Raw genomic sequence first — 18,362 nt, 5'->3', positions numbered from 1 at the left:
CAAACAGTAATATAATAAACCTGAAATAAATAAAAAACAAAATCAACAGAAATAGTGAACATAAATTGACACTGTAACAACGAAAACAAAAAGAAAAGACTGCGCAAAGAAATCATAAACAAAACAAAGTGAAGCTGATATGCAGACAGCGAACGCGAGGCTCATAAACAGACAGCCCAAGCGAGCCACGAAGCAAAACAGCAGCAACAAATGCCCGTAAGCAAAACAGCAGCAGCGTCACATGTAGCGTTTTTTGGCTAGGGATGTGTCTTAAAGATTGGGATGTTCAACTCCCCACACTTACCTTAACAAAAAGACCAGAGAGTTAAACTACATCTACCGAGCCCCAATGTGCAAAAGGGAGAGGCGTACTTACAATTGGGTTGAACAAACACCAGACGCAAAGTTGTATGGTTACCCACAACCGGTACTGCGGCTCAGTATTCCAGCCATCATTCAACCACCTACTAATGTTGCTGTTACTGCAAACCTAATACAAAAAATTCCCCCACAACATGTGACCTAGAAATTTAAGATGAATATCAAACATACCTGAAAGCGACTTCCGCCGCCAACTCGCCACAACGCACACACCACCGGCTCCACTCTAATCAAACTGTACATAAGCATATTAGCCTTGAGAGGTTCACATCATTACACCGTGAGCAAAGCCTCAATGTACCTGAACGGAAACGGGAACGGAAATGCCAGTGAGCGAGTAACCCAGAAACACCAGGACATGTATACACCCGTCAAAATAACTGTCCTTAAATAGTATGGTAGCTCCCACCTCATTCGTCTGCCAAAGCCATACCCCAAACAGGGCTAATAGGAGGGTTAATCCCTTATCCTGCCACATTCATAATTTGAATCAAAAAGTAATATGAATCATTAGGGGCCGTTCAAACTGAACGCGTACCTTGCACTAGATAAAGTTAGACAAAGCGCTATGAATAGAGCAGAACGCAGGTGTCTCGAGATGCATTTTTAGCAGTTAAAGTTCTTTTTAAATTGACACGGCGTCTAAAAAACTTTGCGCTCCTTTGCAAGACGCTGAATAAAAATGCGAGGCGGTACACAATGGTCAAAATTATCTATTTAGCACATATATGTTTACATCCAAAAACAATTGAAAAATAGTTTGGACGGACGCAAAAACACATTTGGTGTGAACTTGCCAAGCAACATAGCAAATTGCCGCATTAATATAGCTTTCAAGTAATATGCAGTCACAGGTGTGCACGTATCACCATATGACTTGAAAAACTGCTCATCCCATCAGAATGTAAAGTCAAAACTTTTCTTTTCCCATTATTTCAGTTTGTAGCTTTAAATGTCCTCATTTTACATAAAAGGTCAATCCAGTTCAATCCATGATCAACTTCAGCCCAAGAACAAATTAATCTGACCAAACAAACAAACAACAGCCTTTGTTGTCTTCGCTGAACAAGGATATTTGAAGAATCTTCTGAAGTCTTTTATCTCATATGAGGAAACTTTCTGAAGTCACACTGATCCATCGCTTTGATCCTGAGCTTTCTGTTCTACAGGATCCTGTTTCTCCTCCTCGCTCTCCTCTTCTCCAAAGTCTTATTTCTTTCTTTCGCTGTGCTATGTCATCTCTAACAGGCTGTTAGATTGTGGTCATCATTGTCTTTCTGTCTGTCTATCAGACTCATGATGTTTAGACTTCAGCTAATACACTTTACAGGAACATACAGTAGGAGATCCATCACTGTCATACATGGAGAGAAAAGCGATTGTGGGACAAATTGTGGAGTGGTGATGGCGTAGTGGGCTAAAGCACATAATTGGTAATTGGAAGGTTGCTGGTTCAATCCCCACAGCCACCACCATTGTGTCCTTGAGCAAGGCACTTAACTCCAGGTTGCTCTGGGGGAATTGTCCCTGTAATAAGTGCACTGTAATTTGCTCTGGATAAAAGTGTCTGCCAAATGCAAAAATGTAAATACAAAGAACATAGGATGGTCCAACTGAAAAGACCAGCAAATGTTGATTCTGGTCCCAAACATGGGATGCTGGTGTCACAACCAGGCTTCATAACTAGCTAAACCAGCAAGATTTCATTGGTCAAGCAGCTACATCAGAAAGACAATGTGGGTCTTTTGTAGTTCAGCTGACTTGAGGAGTTTTCAATTATGTACAGATGTTTCTCCTTAAATTCTTTAGGAGAAATAAAAACAGACACAAATGAGACAATTGTTGACATAAAAGCTATAAAATTACTGTGGATGGCATAGCTCAGAAATTTTGATCTTGGAAACATGAGATGAGAAATGTTTTATTTAATCCTGAAATCTCTGATGTTTGATTGCAGACTTTGGTATTACTCCTTTGTCTTTCATGTTGAAGTTCCTTTTGCACGTCTGGAATAGCATGGCAGTAACAATATCAAGGAAATTGGTTCCAGTCACAGGGAATGTATAAACTGTGAAACATGATAAAATGTATACCCTTTAATGCACTCTGAGGGGCCGTTCAGACCGAAAACGTTCTTGCACTAAAAAGGCAAGACGCAGCGAAACGAATAGAACAGAACACAGTTGATGTTCTTTTCACCTGACATGGCCACTAAGGCCACATCCACACTAATCCATTTTAGTTTGAAAACACATTAATTTCACTAAGTTTATGTCTCTAATCCACACTAGAAGGTTTTCCTCGATCATAAACAAAGCATTTTGAAAATGCTCTCCATTGCCACATTCTTTGGAAAAATATGGCGTTAGGAAACTAAAAATGGAGGTTGAATTAGTGTGATATGTTTTCTTTAAAAATGCATTATTTCATTACATTTACTCCTCTCATCCACACGTTTTCCTTCACCGAAAACAAAGCGTTTCAGAAATGCTCAAAAATGCTCCATTTTTCAGTTTTCAAACTAAATGTGACCTAATGAAATGTGACAATGTGAGTGAATGTGACCTAAAAAACGCAGCTGTCCTGCAAGAGACAGGTCAAAGACATCTGTCTAGCGCATGTTTGCATAGAAAAACTATTTAAAAAACAGCACAGATGGATGCAAAAATGCATTTCCTAAGTCACTTTGGATAAAAGTGTCTACCTAATGCATAAATGTATATCATTCAACATTATGTACTGAATCTTGGCAAAATGTTAGCAGAGTTTGAGTTATTTTTGAGAACTCTTCTGAAACTCTAGTGGAGACCAGTGTTGGGAAAGTTACTCAAAAATAGTAATCCGCTATAAATGACTAATTCTCTAAAATTGTAATCAGATGAATTTATGATTACTTCATTGAGAAAGTACTCACATTACTAATTACTTTACTTTTTAGTAACTTTCTAAAACATTTTTCACAAATTCAAAATAATGTCTGTATTTCCTCCATTTTTAATGTCCCATGCAAGTCATTACACTGAGCACCAAACATTTCTCGTGCAAGCCCTTCAGCTTTCACAAAAATGCAAACAGATGTGTAAATGAACATAATTTATATTTTAAATATTTCTACACAAATATTAAACATTAATGTACTTTAAAGGAATTCACTTAATTAAAAGTCATTAACTGTAATCTGATTGCACTTGTTACACTACTTTTTACTACAAAGTAATTTGATTTTATTACCTAATTACTTTGTAATCAGATTGCACCCAACACTGATAAAGTCACATTACTCATTACAGGGTAAAAAAAAAAAAAAAAAAAAAGACTTGCAAAAGTTTCCATTTGCTCCCCATTTAATCTTATCGCAGTCTATGATAAACAACTGAGATGTAACAGAGACCTCATTTTTTATTTGCCTTTTGTATGAGCCAGTTTGTTCCTCATAAAAACAGCTACTGTGATGGCAGTGAAGAGAAACAATTTGATTGGCTGCATCTCTCCCTATGCATCTTTTCCCTCCACCTTGTGCTGTCCTAACGCCTCCTCTCCCTCTCCTTCTCTCTCTATTTCTCTCTGTTGCTCTACCTCTCTTGGCTGATTGTAGGTACGCCCTCTATGTGAGTGTGTGTCGGTGTGGTCGGAACGTGCCTGTGTTTTCATGCGTGTTGGAAACAGGCGGATCATGGATGTGTCTGTAAACTGTTAATCAAGATTTTGCCTGCTTTTTGCTGCCGTGTAAGGAATCCTAACTGGATATAATAATCTTGTGGATGCTAAGACACATTAATACAGACAGCTCTACTGTCATTAACCATCTGGTAAGAGATTGTTTTATGAATCTGTTATAAGGTGTTTATTTGGGACTGAGAAAGATCCCCTGATTAATCTCTGCAGTCTGTTTAGCCAAAAGTCAATGTTAAAGTGAGCAGCATTGCTGTATGTGTGTGTTCTAGTCAGTGTATGTCCTGACTGAGGTTTGTTCTGGTCTGAATACTGCAAATCTTCTTTCAGACATTCAATTTGTGCTTGTCTTGGCAGTGATGCTTTGGGCAGATGCACATAAAAGGCAATTCAAGCAAGCATGCACAAACACACACACACCGAAGGCTCTGTTTTTTGGAGACTTGCAATATGTGAAGTCTGTTTGTGTGAGATACAGGATATCCGTTTTGCGTGGAGATCTGTTAATATTTCAGAGATCGAATCGTGGAAGGTCTATATTTAGCTGGTGCGGCTCCAGAAAAACACTTTCACAGTACGTACGTTAAGATTTCAGACTCTTCGGTTTCCACAGGACGGGTAGATCATTTAAAGAGCAGGAAGGGAGGGGCTGGGTACAGCTGACACATTTAGAGAAGCAAAAACAGGAGGCGAGAGAGACAGGTAGAAGAGCTTGTGAGAGAATGAGTGCCTTTACTGTAATGAACATCAATATTTATTAGATTCACCCACTTTAAAGGAGGAACCTTAATTTCACTCGGTATGCTTGAAAACGAATAAAAGAGAAATGTGATTAGGCGGCATGGCTACAATGGCAGTTTGCACTCTTCTCTCACAGTTATAAATCTAAAAAGGACGTCCAGAGGGAATATATGAATGCTTCTTGAACATTTTAGGTGCCTGGAGTGGTATCTATGGTGGTTTTTATTGCTAAGCAAACGTTAATGACCTTTTGTTTTTCCAGTTAATCAATACCCACAAGTTATTAGCATGTTTCCGCCCCATCTCTTTTGCACATTCGAGCCCAAAACATGAAGATTTTATTGCTTATAGTTTCCATAAGGCTTTGTATTTCACAGGAGGACATACTTACCACAAAGCTCTCAGCATGTCATGGGAAATATCACCTGCCTTCCTCCAATAGAACAATGACGGGTTACTGTGGCCAAGATTCCATTACTGCCTCTGTTATATGTCCACAAACAGGCTGTCAATGACGATGTCAGTTTCCTGTCTAATATGAAAGAGTCTGTAAAGTTTTTCATTTATGAAATATTACCTCCCCTGTTCAGCTGGTTTAGTATGACTTCAGCTGGTTTAGCTGGTCTCCCAGCCTGGCCAAGCTGGTCTTTTCTTGGTTGAGTTGTTTTCCCAAACTGACCAAGCCAGTCTTATTGCTAGTCTTCCAGCCTGGCAAAGCTGGTCTTCAGTTGGTCTACCTGGTCCCCCAAAACTGATCAAGATGGTCTTTAGCTGGTCTAGCTGGTCTTTCAGCCTGGTCAAGTTGGTTTTCAGCTGGTTTAGCTGATCTTCCAGCCTGATGAATTTGGTCTAACTGGTCTCCCAAACTGACAAAGCTGGTCATCATCTGCTCTAGATGGTCTTCAGCTGGTCTAGCTGGTCTCCCAGCCTGGCCAAGCTGGTCTTCAGTTGGTCTAGCTGATCTACCAGCCTGGTCAAATTTGTCTTCAGCTTGTCTAGCTGGTCTACTAGCCTGATCAAGTTGGTTTTCAGTTGGTCTAGTTGCTCTCTCAGACTGGCAAATCTGGTTTTCATCTGGTCTTCTAGCCTGGTCAAGTTGGTTTTCAGCTGGTCTATCTGGTCTCCTAAACTGACCAAGCTGGTCTTTACTTTGTCTAGCTGGTCTCTCAGCCTGGCCAGGCTGGTTTTTAGTTGATCTAGCTGGTCTACCAGCCTGATCAAGTTGGTCTTCAGCTGGTCTAGTTGGTCTCTCAGACTGGCAAAGCTGGTTTTCAGCTAGTCTTCCAGCCTGGCCTAGCTGGTGCTCAGCTGTTTTAGTAGGTTGGCCAGCTTGACTCCCAGGCTGACCAACTGAAAATAGCCCAAAACACCTCTAAAACCAGCGATCAGTTAGTTTTAGCTGGTTTAACTGATCGTTTACAAGTTTACAAGTGTTCAAAACCTTTCTAAAATTGGCAAAAAACAAACCAGGCTGGGGGATCTGCTAACCACCATAGGCAGGATTCCTTTCCCCCAGTGTTTTCATCGAAAATACAGTATAAGTGATTGATCAGTCTGGGAGTAAGACATCTCACTTCTCTGAGACACTCAGACAGAGACATTAGCAGATACTGTGGCATCTAATTTTTCCTTCTTTCTTCTGAGCTCAGCAAAATTGATGGTGTTGAGAATTTAATGAGTTCGGAATGAGTTCAGCTAGTTAGTGCTAATGGTGCTAAACCTTCTGTATCAAAATCTCATCATACACAATGACATCTGTCGTGCCTTGAATGCTGGTATGCTTGTGTCCCCATCAGACTTTTAAACTTGCTTAACCAGCAAAATATGCTTGGTCAATCAGCTTTACCAGCAATATTGTGCTGATGAAAAGCATGTTTATGCTGGTCCAACAACTAAAACAGCATCAACCAACATAGACCAGCAAGGAAATGCTGGCAGCTGGTCTTTTCAGCAGGAGATTCATCCATTTGGCTGATGCTATATTCATTTACCATATGTCAGCTGCTTTGTGACTCAGGCTTACATGAGTTGGATTGTTTTTGTCTGTTTTTATGGTTAAAATACCTTTCTGTTGGAGCTGTAGTATAGCTGTAGCACCGTAACATTCACACACATTGTCACATTTCATTAGGTCACATTTAGTTTGAAAACTCAAAAATGGAACATTTTCAGTTTCCTAACCATCATCGTTCTCCAAAGAGTGGAGCAAAATCAAAAGTTTGGGTGAATTTTGGTATAGAACTGCTACAACAACTTCCAATCAAGCTGTACACTGTTAAAAAATTTAGTTCCAGTGGTATGAGTTTGGGGACTATGCTACATGCTCAAGATGCAGGTGAAGAAATTCCACCTTATCAACCAAAAGGAAAATCCACCCTAGACACCTGCAACATGGAAGACAGAATGAAACTGCAGAATTTACGAAGTCTCCAGAGGATACCTTTCACAACAGAAAAACATGTTTCTGTAAAAATACCTTCACTTTTACCACTACATACTATATTCCCCCAAAACACATTGTATAAAATCAATCTGCAGCAAACACTAGCATTTGCTCTCAGCAGATTCTGGTTTACTATATTTGTTTCAGTTTACCCCACTTATTCTGTTCAAACGAGTAAAAATGTAAAAGATTTCTTGCTTCATGCCTAATTTAAAACCCCACACATATACCGCTCCAATTTCCCAATGTGCCCAATGCAAAACCATTTTCGAAACTACTTGAAAATGGTTACTCATATCTTTTTCTTGCTTCTTTGCCCTTGTAGTCTAGGACGGGGGTTTTCAAACTGGGGTCTGGGGTCCACAGGGGGCTGCAAGGGGGTCCATGGAAAATTTCGTAGGAAAATGGGTAACACTTTACAATAAGGTTCTATTTGTTAACATTAGAACATGCATAAGGGAGCCTGACAGAAGGCTATTCAGAATTCAGTTAATGTGAGTTAATAATGTGCTTATTGTTTCAGTGTTTTGTTTATAACACAGACCAGTTACTCTGAAATATGGATGACATGTAGAGACATAGAGAATACATTTCTTTCAATGTTGTGTTAGTTATTATCAGTGATTTGAAACAATGTAGCATAAAAAAGCAGAACCACTAAACTATCTGTATCGGCAGATGTTGTTCTTAATAATTGACATTGCATCAGCACACAACTTTTCCATTGTTACATCCTTAGTTTTAAATTTTAGATGTATTTGTAGGCTATATGTTAAATTTCATTTTATAAATGCTGTAAAAGAAAACTTTTACAACTTTATTGTAAAGTGTTACCTAAAAAAAAATTGCTGAAAAAAGACTGATTTCTAAAGACTTATTGGAAATCATAATAAAAATGACAATTATTTTATTCTATTGACAGACATAGTCTTTTAACAGTAAGGAATAAATACTAATTTGCATATGGTTTTGAATAATTTGTATTTGTGTTTTAGATTTATGTCGAATAATTTTGTCTTTATAGAACAGTATCATGCTTTCTAGTTTTCTTACGCAGTATAAATTGGTTTTCATACTGGAGGGTCCATCATATTTGGGGGTCTTTGGCATTAAAAATTGTGGAAAACCCTGGGTTTGGCTATTTTTGGAAAGGTCCAAACAACTAAAATGATGCAAAAGTTTGAATCTGACTCGGGTCATTTCCTAATCTCATTTCTCATTGTTCTCTGCATCATTTCTTGACTTCTCTCCTATCAATAAAAAGTGACAAAATAGAAAGAAAAAAACATTATTTTCTTTGACTTCTTCTAAATCAAACGTTTGGGTGAACTCCTCATTTTAAACCCTCTTTACACCTAACTCAATTCCCAACCCTTAAAGAAATAGTTCTCCCCAAAAAATAAAATTTTGTCATAATTTCCTCACGCTCATTTTGTTCCAACCCCATATGACTTGCTTTGTTCTGTGCAAGATGAAAAGAGATCCTGTTAGGACACATGACTCTTCAACATCCATCAGAAAGAGGCCTGAAAACATTATATAAATATCATAACGCACACTACCGGTCAAAAGTTTTGAAACACTTACTCATTCTTTATTATAATTTTTTTTTTTTTTTTTTCCACATTTTAGAATAATAGTAAAGTCATTAAAACTATGGAATAACATAAATGGAACTATGGGAATTATGTTGTGACTAAACAAAATCCAAAATAAATCAAAACTGTGTTATATTTTAGCATCTTCAAAGTAGTCACCCTTTGCCTAGATTTTGCAGACATGTACTCTTGACTGGGATGCTTTTTAAACCAGTATTGAAGGAGTTCCCATCTATGTTGGGCACTTATTGGCTGCTTTTCTTTATTATTTTGTCCAAGTCATCAATTTCAAAACCATTTTTTTTTTTTTTAATTACATTTTAGTTTTATAATGAAATAAATTAAAATGGTGGCACAATTATATTTTTGTCTATAAAACTAATTTCAAACATTTAAGCATACGCCTTCAGATCAAAAGATTTTTAAGATCATGAGAAACATTTCAGTCAAGTGTTTCAAAACTTTTGACCTGTAGTTTATATCATCCGTCACCTAAAAATGTATGTATTTCAGCACATTTGGGAACTGAAATCTGTGATGTTTGATGCATGTCAAGCTTCAAGCCATCACTCTCCCCTCTCACTCTGACCTGACATGAAGATCAGGATGGATTATTAGAAATGAAAGAGTGAAAGTGAAAGACAGAGTGAAGAAGAGAGAGCATGACCTTAAATTCCCAGATCCATCTGTGTCATGTTCAGTGTTCTGTACTCATCTCAGACCAGATCTGATAGTTCTGGATGGTGTTGCTTTGGGTTGACAACAATCAAACTCCTGTCAGATATAATCCATCGCTCTCCTACATCTGTTCTTTAGCACATTTAATGAAAAAGGAAAAGTCTGCTCGCCGCCTTTTATCAAAGACAAATCGCTCTCATCTGAGCGTTTCCTGATCAGAATTCAATGCCAGGCTCTGACATTTAATTTGCAGCTAAATTGAGGTGAGGAGTGTGAGAATGGTGTGTATGAACAGGTGTGTGAAAAGAGAACTTCTGTTATGCGTTTTAGAAAGGACAATGACAGAAGGCACAATAAAAGCTTTTAAAGGAGACAAAGAATATTGTGTAGAGCCAGAATAAAGTTTGAGAGAGTTCAACAAGGATGAGTCACTAAAATCTGCATTGCACTGCAAAACAACAACAAAACACTTTTTCTTATACAGTATTTTTAAATCAAGCAAGATCCTTAAAACAAGATAAATTTACTTGAAAATACATATTTCCTAAAAAAAATAAAAAGATATGTCTTCAGAGAATATATTATATTTTTTTACTGCATTTTTATTGATTTTTTTTTCTTGTTTTAAGCATACATCTAACAAAATTTTGTGAGGTTTATGCTAAAATGAAGAGAGAAAAAAAATGCTGATGAGATAAGAAAAATTATTGTAATTCAAGATATCCTTTGTTCCCTATCTGTCACTCACTCGACGTTGTGTCGATGTAGTGACACTAGGGGTCACTCTTGGGAGCCCAAGACACCTCTGGTCTTTGACAAAAGGCCAATGAAAATTGGTGAGTGGTATTTGCATATCACTCCCCCGGACATACAGGTATAAAAGGAGCTGGTATGCAACCACTCATTCAGATTTTCTCTTCGGAGCCGAACGGTTGATGTTTACTGAGCTGACTGTTCATTCACCTCTGCTGGATCTGACGGTGCATTTCAGCGGCTTCTCCCTCCTCTGCACTGGTGCACTGCAGAGAACTCCCCTGGGCGCTTCGGCAGAAATAAGAGAGTATATTTTTCTAAAAGAGTATATTTCTCTAAAAGAGCGGCACACACGGAACGTCTTTTTAAAGACACGTCTTTTTAAAGATGCCTTTCCGTTTGTGTGTTATTCCTGGTTGCTTTCGTTATCGCAACGTTGCGGTCGCGGCTTGCTTTCGTAAGAAAGCTCCCCACCTCGGTCCTTCTACCTACGGGTTTGAGGCCAGCGCGGCTAGCACTGGGGGCGATTTGGGGACCCCAATGGGACCACCTCCGCCGGGTATCCCCCCACGGACCGCCCATTCCCCAGCACGCTCGTCTGCCATGATCGGGCTTCCGGATGAGTCCGCCGGCTCGTCTCACAGCGAGTTCGACCTCTTGTTCGGAGCCCGCGAAGCTGATGAGCTTTCGAGTGCAGCATCGGAGATCGGGCTCGTCCAGTCAGACGCAGAAGCCTCAGCTGGGCTCCCCCCCTCGGGTACGGTCGCCCAGTCACAGGCTGACGTGGAAATGACGGACATGCTTTCCCGGGCAGCCGTGAGCGTCGGGCTAGAGAGGAACCCTCACTACCCTCGATGGTGGGGCGGCCAGGGGCTATTCAGTGATTCCCCCGGTGGATAAGGCACTCGCGGTGCACCTATGACCGCGGACCACCGCCACCTGGCGTGGGCGCCCAAAGCTCCCGTCCAAGGCCTGTAGGTTTACGTCATCCCTGACGGCCAAAGCTTACAGTGCTGCTGGACAAGCCACCTCCGCCCTGCACGCCATGGATCTCCTGCAATGAATGACTGATTATGAAAACAAGCAATCTGACAAAGTCAACATGAAATCAGAAAAGACCCTATTTATTTATCTAAATACACATTCTTCATCTTATGTGAAGGATTTATTGGTGTATGATATTCCAAAAAAATAAAATCTGTAATCTTTCATTAAAATATAACGGCTTGCCGCGCCTCTGAAATGACTTTAGTTTTCGAATGATATCATCAAGCCCTCTTATATTTCAACCACCTGGCTCCATTTTTGTGTGTAACATAAATTTTTCTAACAATCCAATCATTTCCTGAGGGATAAAATTAAGTACCGGCCTAATTTTTTCCCTAAATATCCTCTTTCACTCAGTACGTTTACGCATGGAGTTATAATCGCGCTACAGCGAGTTTTTGTGGTGTCAAACTACAGTCTTCATCTGTATGTCCAAGTATACATGACGCAATGTGTAATCGAATATTTAAAGGAATTACGACAAATACACCAGGTTAAATACACGTTGCGCGTCTTTTGGAGCATAGGAAAATGCAGAGGCCAATTGTGGTTCGATTGACATGTATACATGCTACAATTGCATTATCTACAGTAGATCTGTTAGTCTGATTTCGCAAAAATCAGACTGGTCTGATTACAGTCGGACTAAAGCTTTTTTGTGACATTTTATAAAGATTAATTATTGTTTTAGACTGACTGAAATTGAACTTTTAAAGTGGATGTAATGTACTGACTCCAAAATACATTGCATAACGAAAGTAAAATGGGTTGTGAATGGCATTTCATGTTGACTGCTGTTGTGTATCTATATAGCTGCACTGGGTTGTCCCTATTATTCAGGACCATGCAAAGACCTGTTTGGTGACCCAACTTTCACTGGCTCCTGTGTACTGTTCTTCCTGTGTTTTTCAGGTTTGGCTCTATTTGTATTTGTATTTTTTGTTTTAATGGCGTTTTGCATGAAGCACTACAGAGGCGAGCATATCCTTGGGTGAACACACCTTTGAAATCTCTGCCGTCAGAGCTGATTGCTTTTGAAGTGGTCTGGTAATGAAATGGTTGTGGAGATTTTTGTGTGAATAGGAAATGCTGTTGCACGTCTCTGTCTCACCTTCAACCTCCTGCAATCAGAAAGAGGTGATTGAATTCCACTCATTAAAAGCGTGAGCACATTGTCTCCGTTCCAAATTCTACTGAGCTGCCTATCTAGATAGCACTTTTGGCATCAAAGGACAATAAGGGTGTACGAAACCTTTATGCTAGCTTCAGCATGACATACTTCTGTAATGTGTCATATTTCAGAATTAAACAGGATATTTGAAGATAAAAATGCAGTGTGGGACTTGATTTTATGCATCTGTAATTAAATGGATTGTGAAAAGTGGGTGTTCCATACCAAAATGGAACCAGACCTGAAAGCAAGTGTTCTAAAATAATGCTTAAAGTTAGCTTTTTGGCTACTGAACATGTATACATGAGCGTTCTTACACCGATTATGGTTAAACGCCTTTACCATCTTTCTTACCAGCTTATCTAATGCGCATAAATGTTGTGTGCATGACGGTTTGCATTTTGACATCAGAAGTAGAGAATGATCTAATGATTTCAAATCTCACATAAACATTATTTTCTTGAGTTGTCTGATTGTTTGCATAAGCTGATTTTTGGCTGTTATCAGCATATTGGTGTGCATGTAAACACACTCATTATCCAATAGCCAGCATGGCCTAAATGATTCCAGTGGGAAAGAATAGTCCTTATTTTTCTTTCAAATAAGGTACACTGATGAATCGTTATGGTCATGAATGTGTATTAAAGGAATCATTCACCCAAAAATTAAAATTCTCTCATCATTTACTCACCCTTATGCCATCTCAGATGTGTATGACTTTCTATCATCTGCTGAACACAAATGAAGATTTTTAGAAGAATTTCTCAGTTGTTTTGGTCCATACAATGGTATGGTGACCAGAATTGTAATTTTTGGGTGAACTATTCCTTTAAGAGGGTAAAAAAGGGCAGATTTTGATTTCTGTTGACTTTAAGATACCTTGTTTTGGTCCAAATCTAAGGTAGTATCACAAATATTGCTTGCAGATAAAGCAAGAATGTACAGTGATGAGCTCAGTGGACCAAAATGTCAGATAAAGTCAAGGGGAACAAAAATATATTTGATTGCACAAAATTGAGGTTCCATTTCGTTTACAATGCTGCCCGCCCATGTTGATAGTAGAGGCAGCTCTCTAGGGTTTAAAGCAGAGACATCATCTATAACTGTGCTCATCTCATAGATATTCTTCCCTATGACTGAGCTTTGTATTATTAATATTTATAGACAGATTTCATTTTGCATTTCAGTCAGGTCTGCATGCATTGATTTGGCATGGAGGAGCACAGGGGCATCCTGGGGCAGTTCGCTTGACCGTGAGCTTTACCAGCCCTCTGTAAGCATCATGCTCTGCACACTCTATTAGCTGCCGTCAAACTGGAGCTCTGCCTTACCGAGATTACAGTGGCAGTCTGGTCCAAGAGTTACACTATCTGCTGAGTACGAATTATTCAGGGTTACAATAAAATCACCTCTCAGCCTTATCTATGTCTCAGGTGAACTCGCCATCTGGAAAAATACACCCTCAATCCAACACCATTAATCAATGCGGAGCGCGCAGCAATTTTCCAATTTGATGTTAATTAAATAGAGTAACTAGATGCAGGTCAAAATCCTGGACATCTGTTCATGACAGTAATTTTAAAATTATTATTATTATTTTTAAATGGCCAGACAAATATTAATTGCAACCTAAAAGGGCAAAAAGCCCTGATCACCATAAGCTGTCTGGGACATAATCTCTCGTAACCTCAGTACGACCTCAGTGCATAAAGTTCACACATCCTGTCAGTAAAATCTGCTCAAATATTCAAAACTACTAATCTCAGATGTTTTTATTTCAAAGCATTTAAACACTGATTAAATAATTGACTAAAATAGCATATACCTTTAACAGTAATTCTGTTAATTAAATCATTGACTTTAATTAAAGCTAATGATTTGAATTTATTTTATGTAAGTGGTCAAGGATTTTGCTTTCTTTTTTATATTAAAATAATAGTTTAGCCAAAAATGATAATTCCGTCATAGTTTTGTTAATTTGCATAATGTTCTGTCATAATTTACATAATTTGCTTATTATTTCTTATGTGAAACACATATGGAAATATTCCAGTCTGTCTTTTCAATACAATGTCAGTGGATATTGACTCACTTTAAAGCTAAAAAGGGTAAAAAATGGTACCAAAAGTATCATAAAAGTAGTCGATGCAACTCTACACATCGTATTCCAAGTCTCCTGAAAAATTAATGTAATGTTTTGGTGAAAATCTTGACATCCGTTGCGTGTTCATGAGCTTGAATATGTTCCTGTCTGAATATGTGTGCCATTGTGAATGAGCTTCTTTCAAAAGTCTTAAAGGTACTGTAAAAATAGTTTAGGCCACGTCTGCACTAATACTGTATGTTTGGTTGAAAACTTTTTCTATTTCTATGAACTAACATGAACTTACAATGGACAATTGTATTTTTAGTAGCTAACATTAACAAAGATTAATAAGTACAGTAAAAAATATATTATTTATTGTTAGTTCATGATACCTAATGTATTTACTTATGTTGACAAATGGAACCTTATAATAAAGTGCTATAAATGCTGTAAAATTATTGTTCATTGGTGGTTAAAGCTACACTATGTAACTTTTGGCCCTCTAGCAGTTAAAAAATAAAACTGCATGCGTCTTGCGGAAGAACATTGTTTTGGTTGTGGTTCGGCTCTGCTCTGCTCCTCTGCGCAAATGAATGTGGTTCGAGGCACTGGTGTACACTGGATACAGGACATCTTATCAGAGCGAATAGACATGTTTTGAAATAAATGACATTACAAAAGTTAGGCAACATTTGTTAACATTAGACATAACAATTGCTAGCACAGATGTGTGTGTGATTACACAACTATACATAAACCATTTCAATAAAATATCTTACCTGTTGAGTAAGAAAAAAAGCCATCTCTGGGTCGCTTTAAATCCTTTCAGATCTCGGAGTTGTAGCCATCTCTGAAAAGCCAAGCCGATGTTGATTCGGGTTTTATTATGGACAATGCAGTACTAGAGAGCATTTTCTAAAGTCTCCATCATCGTTGGAGGAAAAAAACATTTCTGTATGGATACGAGACATATGTTGCAAAATCATTGCATTTCAAAATGAAAATGTACAGTATTAGTGTGGACATGGCCAGAGAGAAGGTGAAAATGGTCATGTCAAACTAAATTAAAACTGTTTTTGTGCAAGAAACCTTGATGAACATAAGTGGACCTTAGTGGGGGAAAACGGCCCTTTCATTTATGTTCATCTTTAGTTTACACAGTTTTTCCCACACCTCAGTGTTTATATAATGCAAACTGAATACAAAAGTGGACAAATAAACTGTACGACAGCAGTGATGTTCAACAGAGTCAGTGTGTCAACTACAGACACCAGTTCAGACTGTAAATTAGTCACACTTCATTATGACTCTGACTGCAGGTGATTGTAATAATTACGTTAAGGTCTCCCTGTTATTCAGACACATGAACCTTTGATGGCAAATTCTCTGCAAAAAACAAAGGTCATTGTTGCTTTCCTTCACAATAATAAAAGCGATCTGGGGAATCTCTCGAGGTAATGGGCCAGAACCATGTAAACAGCCAAATGTGCGTCATTAACAGCAGAAACCAGCGGCCACCTCATGTCATTACAGACTGGTTCACAGTTGTGGCACATTACAGAATATCTGAAGACAAACAGAGATGACAGAGAAAATCCAAAGACATTTGAATTTTCTGTGCTTGATCCATGGCGAGTGAGAGTAAAGTCGAATTTTAAATGGGCATGTTCTAATCATTAGTTAAATTTTTTGGCCCTTTGTGTCCTTCAGTACATACAGCATTTTGGTAACACTTTGCAATACGGTTCCATTTGTTAACACTAGTTAATGACATTAGTTAACATTAACTAACAATGAACAATACTTTTACAGCATTTCATTATTTTGGTTAATGTCTTTTTTTTTTTTTTTTATCAAAAATTGTATTTGTTAACATTAGTTAATGCACTATGAACTGACATGAATTAACAATGAAAACATTAACGTTAACAAAGATTTATACCGTTAATGTTGTACAAATTATATTGTTCTTTGTTTGTTCATGATACCTGATGCTTTAATGTTAATGAATGCAACCTTATTGTAAAGTGTTAGCGGTTCTGTTTGTTGACATTTTGAAGTAAATATATTAGGTTTCATCAGCTAAATATATTATTTTTCAGCATTTATTAATCTTGGTTAAATTGTCAATTTTTAGTTTGTGATAACTAATACAATATTTACCAATGCAAAATATACTGGAGATATACTAATGTGTTTTTAAAATTTGAAGTTGAATATGTTAATATTAGTTCATGCATAATTAACTACCAGTGAACAATATTCTTTTACAGCATTTATTATTATTAGTTTATGTCCCTTTATTAAAATAAAATTGTTTATATCTTAGTTGTTTGTTGGTAATGTATTAAAGCTGAAGTATGTAACTTTTTCTCTGTTAAAATACTTTCTATCAGAAAGACTTGGAACAGCATAGCATAAAGGTAATAAAAATGTATTGATGAACAATAAAATAATAAAGTAAAGTATCTTTGGAATAAGAGTAACCAAAGCTTATGATATATGAGCCCTGAATTGGGTGAAAATTTGGTGTCAATACCCTTGAAAGGGTAACCAGTTTTTATGACACTTGAAAGGGAGGGGGCATTGGTTGTGCACTACCCTTGAAAAGGATAACCATAATAATAATGATAATAATAATAATAATAATAATAATAATAATAATAATAATAATTTAATAGTAATAATAATAATAATAATTATCAGAAAAGGTTAAATGCCGAAAAGGCAGGAAAACTAGAAAATATGATGTGAATTCCCCACACCTCAAGCTGTAAAATGCCATGAGAAAAACTGCTTTTAAAAGAATGTCATCGAATTTAGAAAAACAACCTTCTCTGAGAGTGGAAATAAGGAGATGTAGAATGTCTAAAGTGATAGGAAGCCGTTTATAGGGAATGGTAGGTGAATTTTTTTTTCTGATACCTCTTAGAATTAGCTGGAAGGAGAAAAGACTGGGGAATTCGGGGGAATGACATCTAGCGTGAAACTGAATGCCCATCACCATTTTATTAATGGATGAGGTTTCAATAATCGGACGTTAAAACAGAAACCAATGAGAACACAGACAGTTCATACTAACACTGGGAATAATGGGGTCTTGTGAGAGTTACAAAATGAAGAATATTGAGACCAAGCGGAATCGTAAGCTTTGAGTGTAGAGGGGGCAATGCCATGCCTTATTAAATCTTTAGCAGAATCTAGCAGGGGCAAAAGGGTTTAAACATACAGTGTGGAGCTGTGAGAGGACAGGAATAGAGGAGCAGAGAATCGGAGTGGGTGCGTATGGACAGAAGCGTAAAGTATTGGATGGATTAGATAAGCCTGCCAACAGAGAATTAAATGTGGGGACTATTTCTTCACTCAGTTGTGAGCCGGACAGAGAATAAATTTTTCCACATTATGCCAAAATGGGCCAGTCAGCGGCGTGAGTGGGTATAATTTTGGAGCGTCTTGATGTTTGCTTTGGTGAGGAGGGCGCCACGCCCAGCCTTGAATGTGGTTAAAGTATGTGAAGCGAAAGATTTTATTTTTGAAGTTGAAGCTCTGATAAAGCTCGTAAAGCCAGCAATACGACGCATGGTCCATGACATGTAAAGCTTCAGTCGACTGAATATTCAGTATCGTCATGGTTACTGGTGTAACCTCCGTTCCCTGATGGAGGGAACGAGACGTTGGTGTCGATGTAGTGACACTAGGGGTCGCCCTTGGGAGCCCCAAACACCTCTGATCTTTGACAAAAGGCCAATGGGAATTAGCGAGTGGAATTTGCATGCCTCTCCCCCGGACATA

The 18,362-nt window shown here is 38.0% G+C and overlaps 1 protein-coding gene across 1 annotated transcript in view; it reads left to right on the top strand.

Annotated features, from left to right (window-relative positions):
- The first annotated feature begins 4,014 nt into the window (after window positions 1–4,014).
- LOC127437375 (leucine-rich repeat and immunoglobulin-like domain-containing nogo receptor-interacting protein 1) overlaps window positions 4,015–18,362 on the top strand; it is a 105,704-nt gene continuing 91,356 nt past the window's right edge. Inside the window, exon 1 of the mRNA XM_051692199.1 lies at window positions 4,015–4,190. Coding sequence (XP_051548159.1) covers window positions 4,143–4,190 — 48 coding nt within the window. The 5' untranslated portion in view covers window positions 4,015–4,142. The remainder of the gene's footprint in view (window positions 4,191–18,362) is intronic.

Source organism: Myxocyprinus asiaticus, chromosome 48 (genome assembly GCF_019703515.2).
Source record: "Myxocyprinus asiaticus isolate MX2 ecotype Aquarium Trade chromosome 48, UBuf_Myxa_2, whole genome shotgun sequence".
Classification (NCBI taxonomy): domain Eukaryota; kingdom Metazoa; phylum Chordata; class Actinopteri; order Cypriniformes; family Catostomidae; genus Myxocyprinus; species Myxocyprinus asiaticus.
Note: the sequence above shows the minus strand (reverse complement) of the source record. Positions and strands in the feature narration are given on the sequence as shown.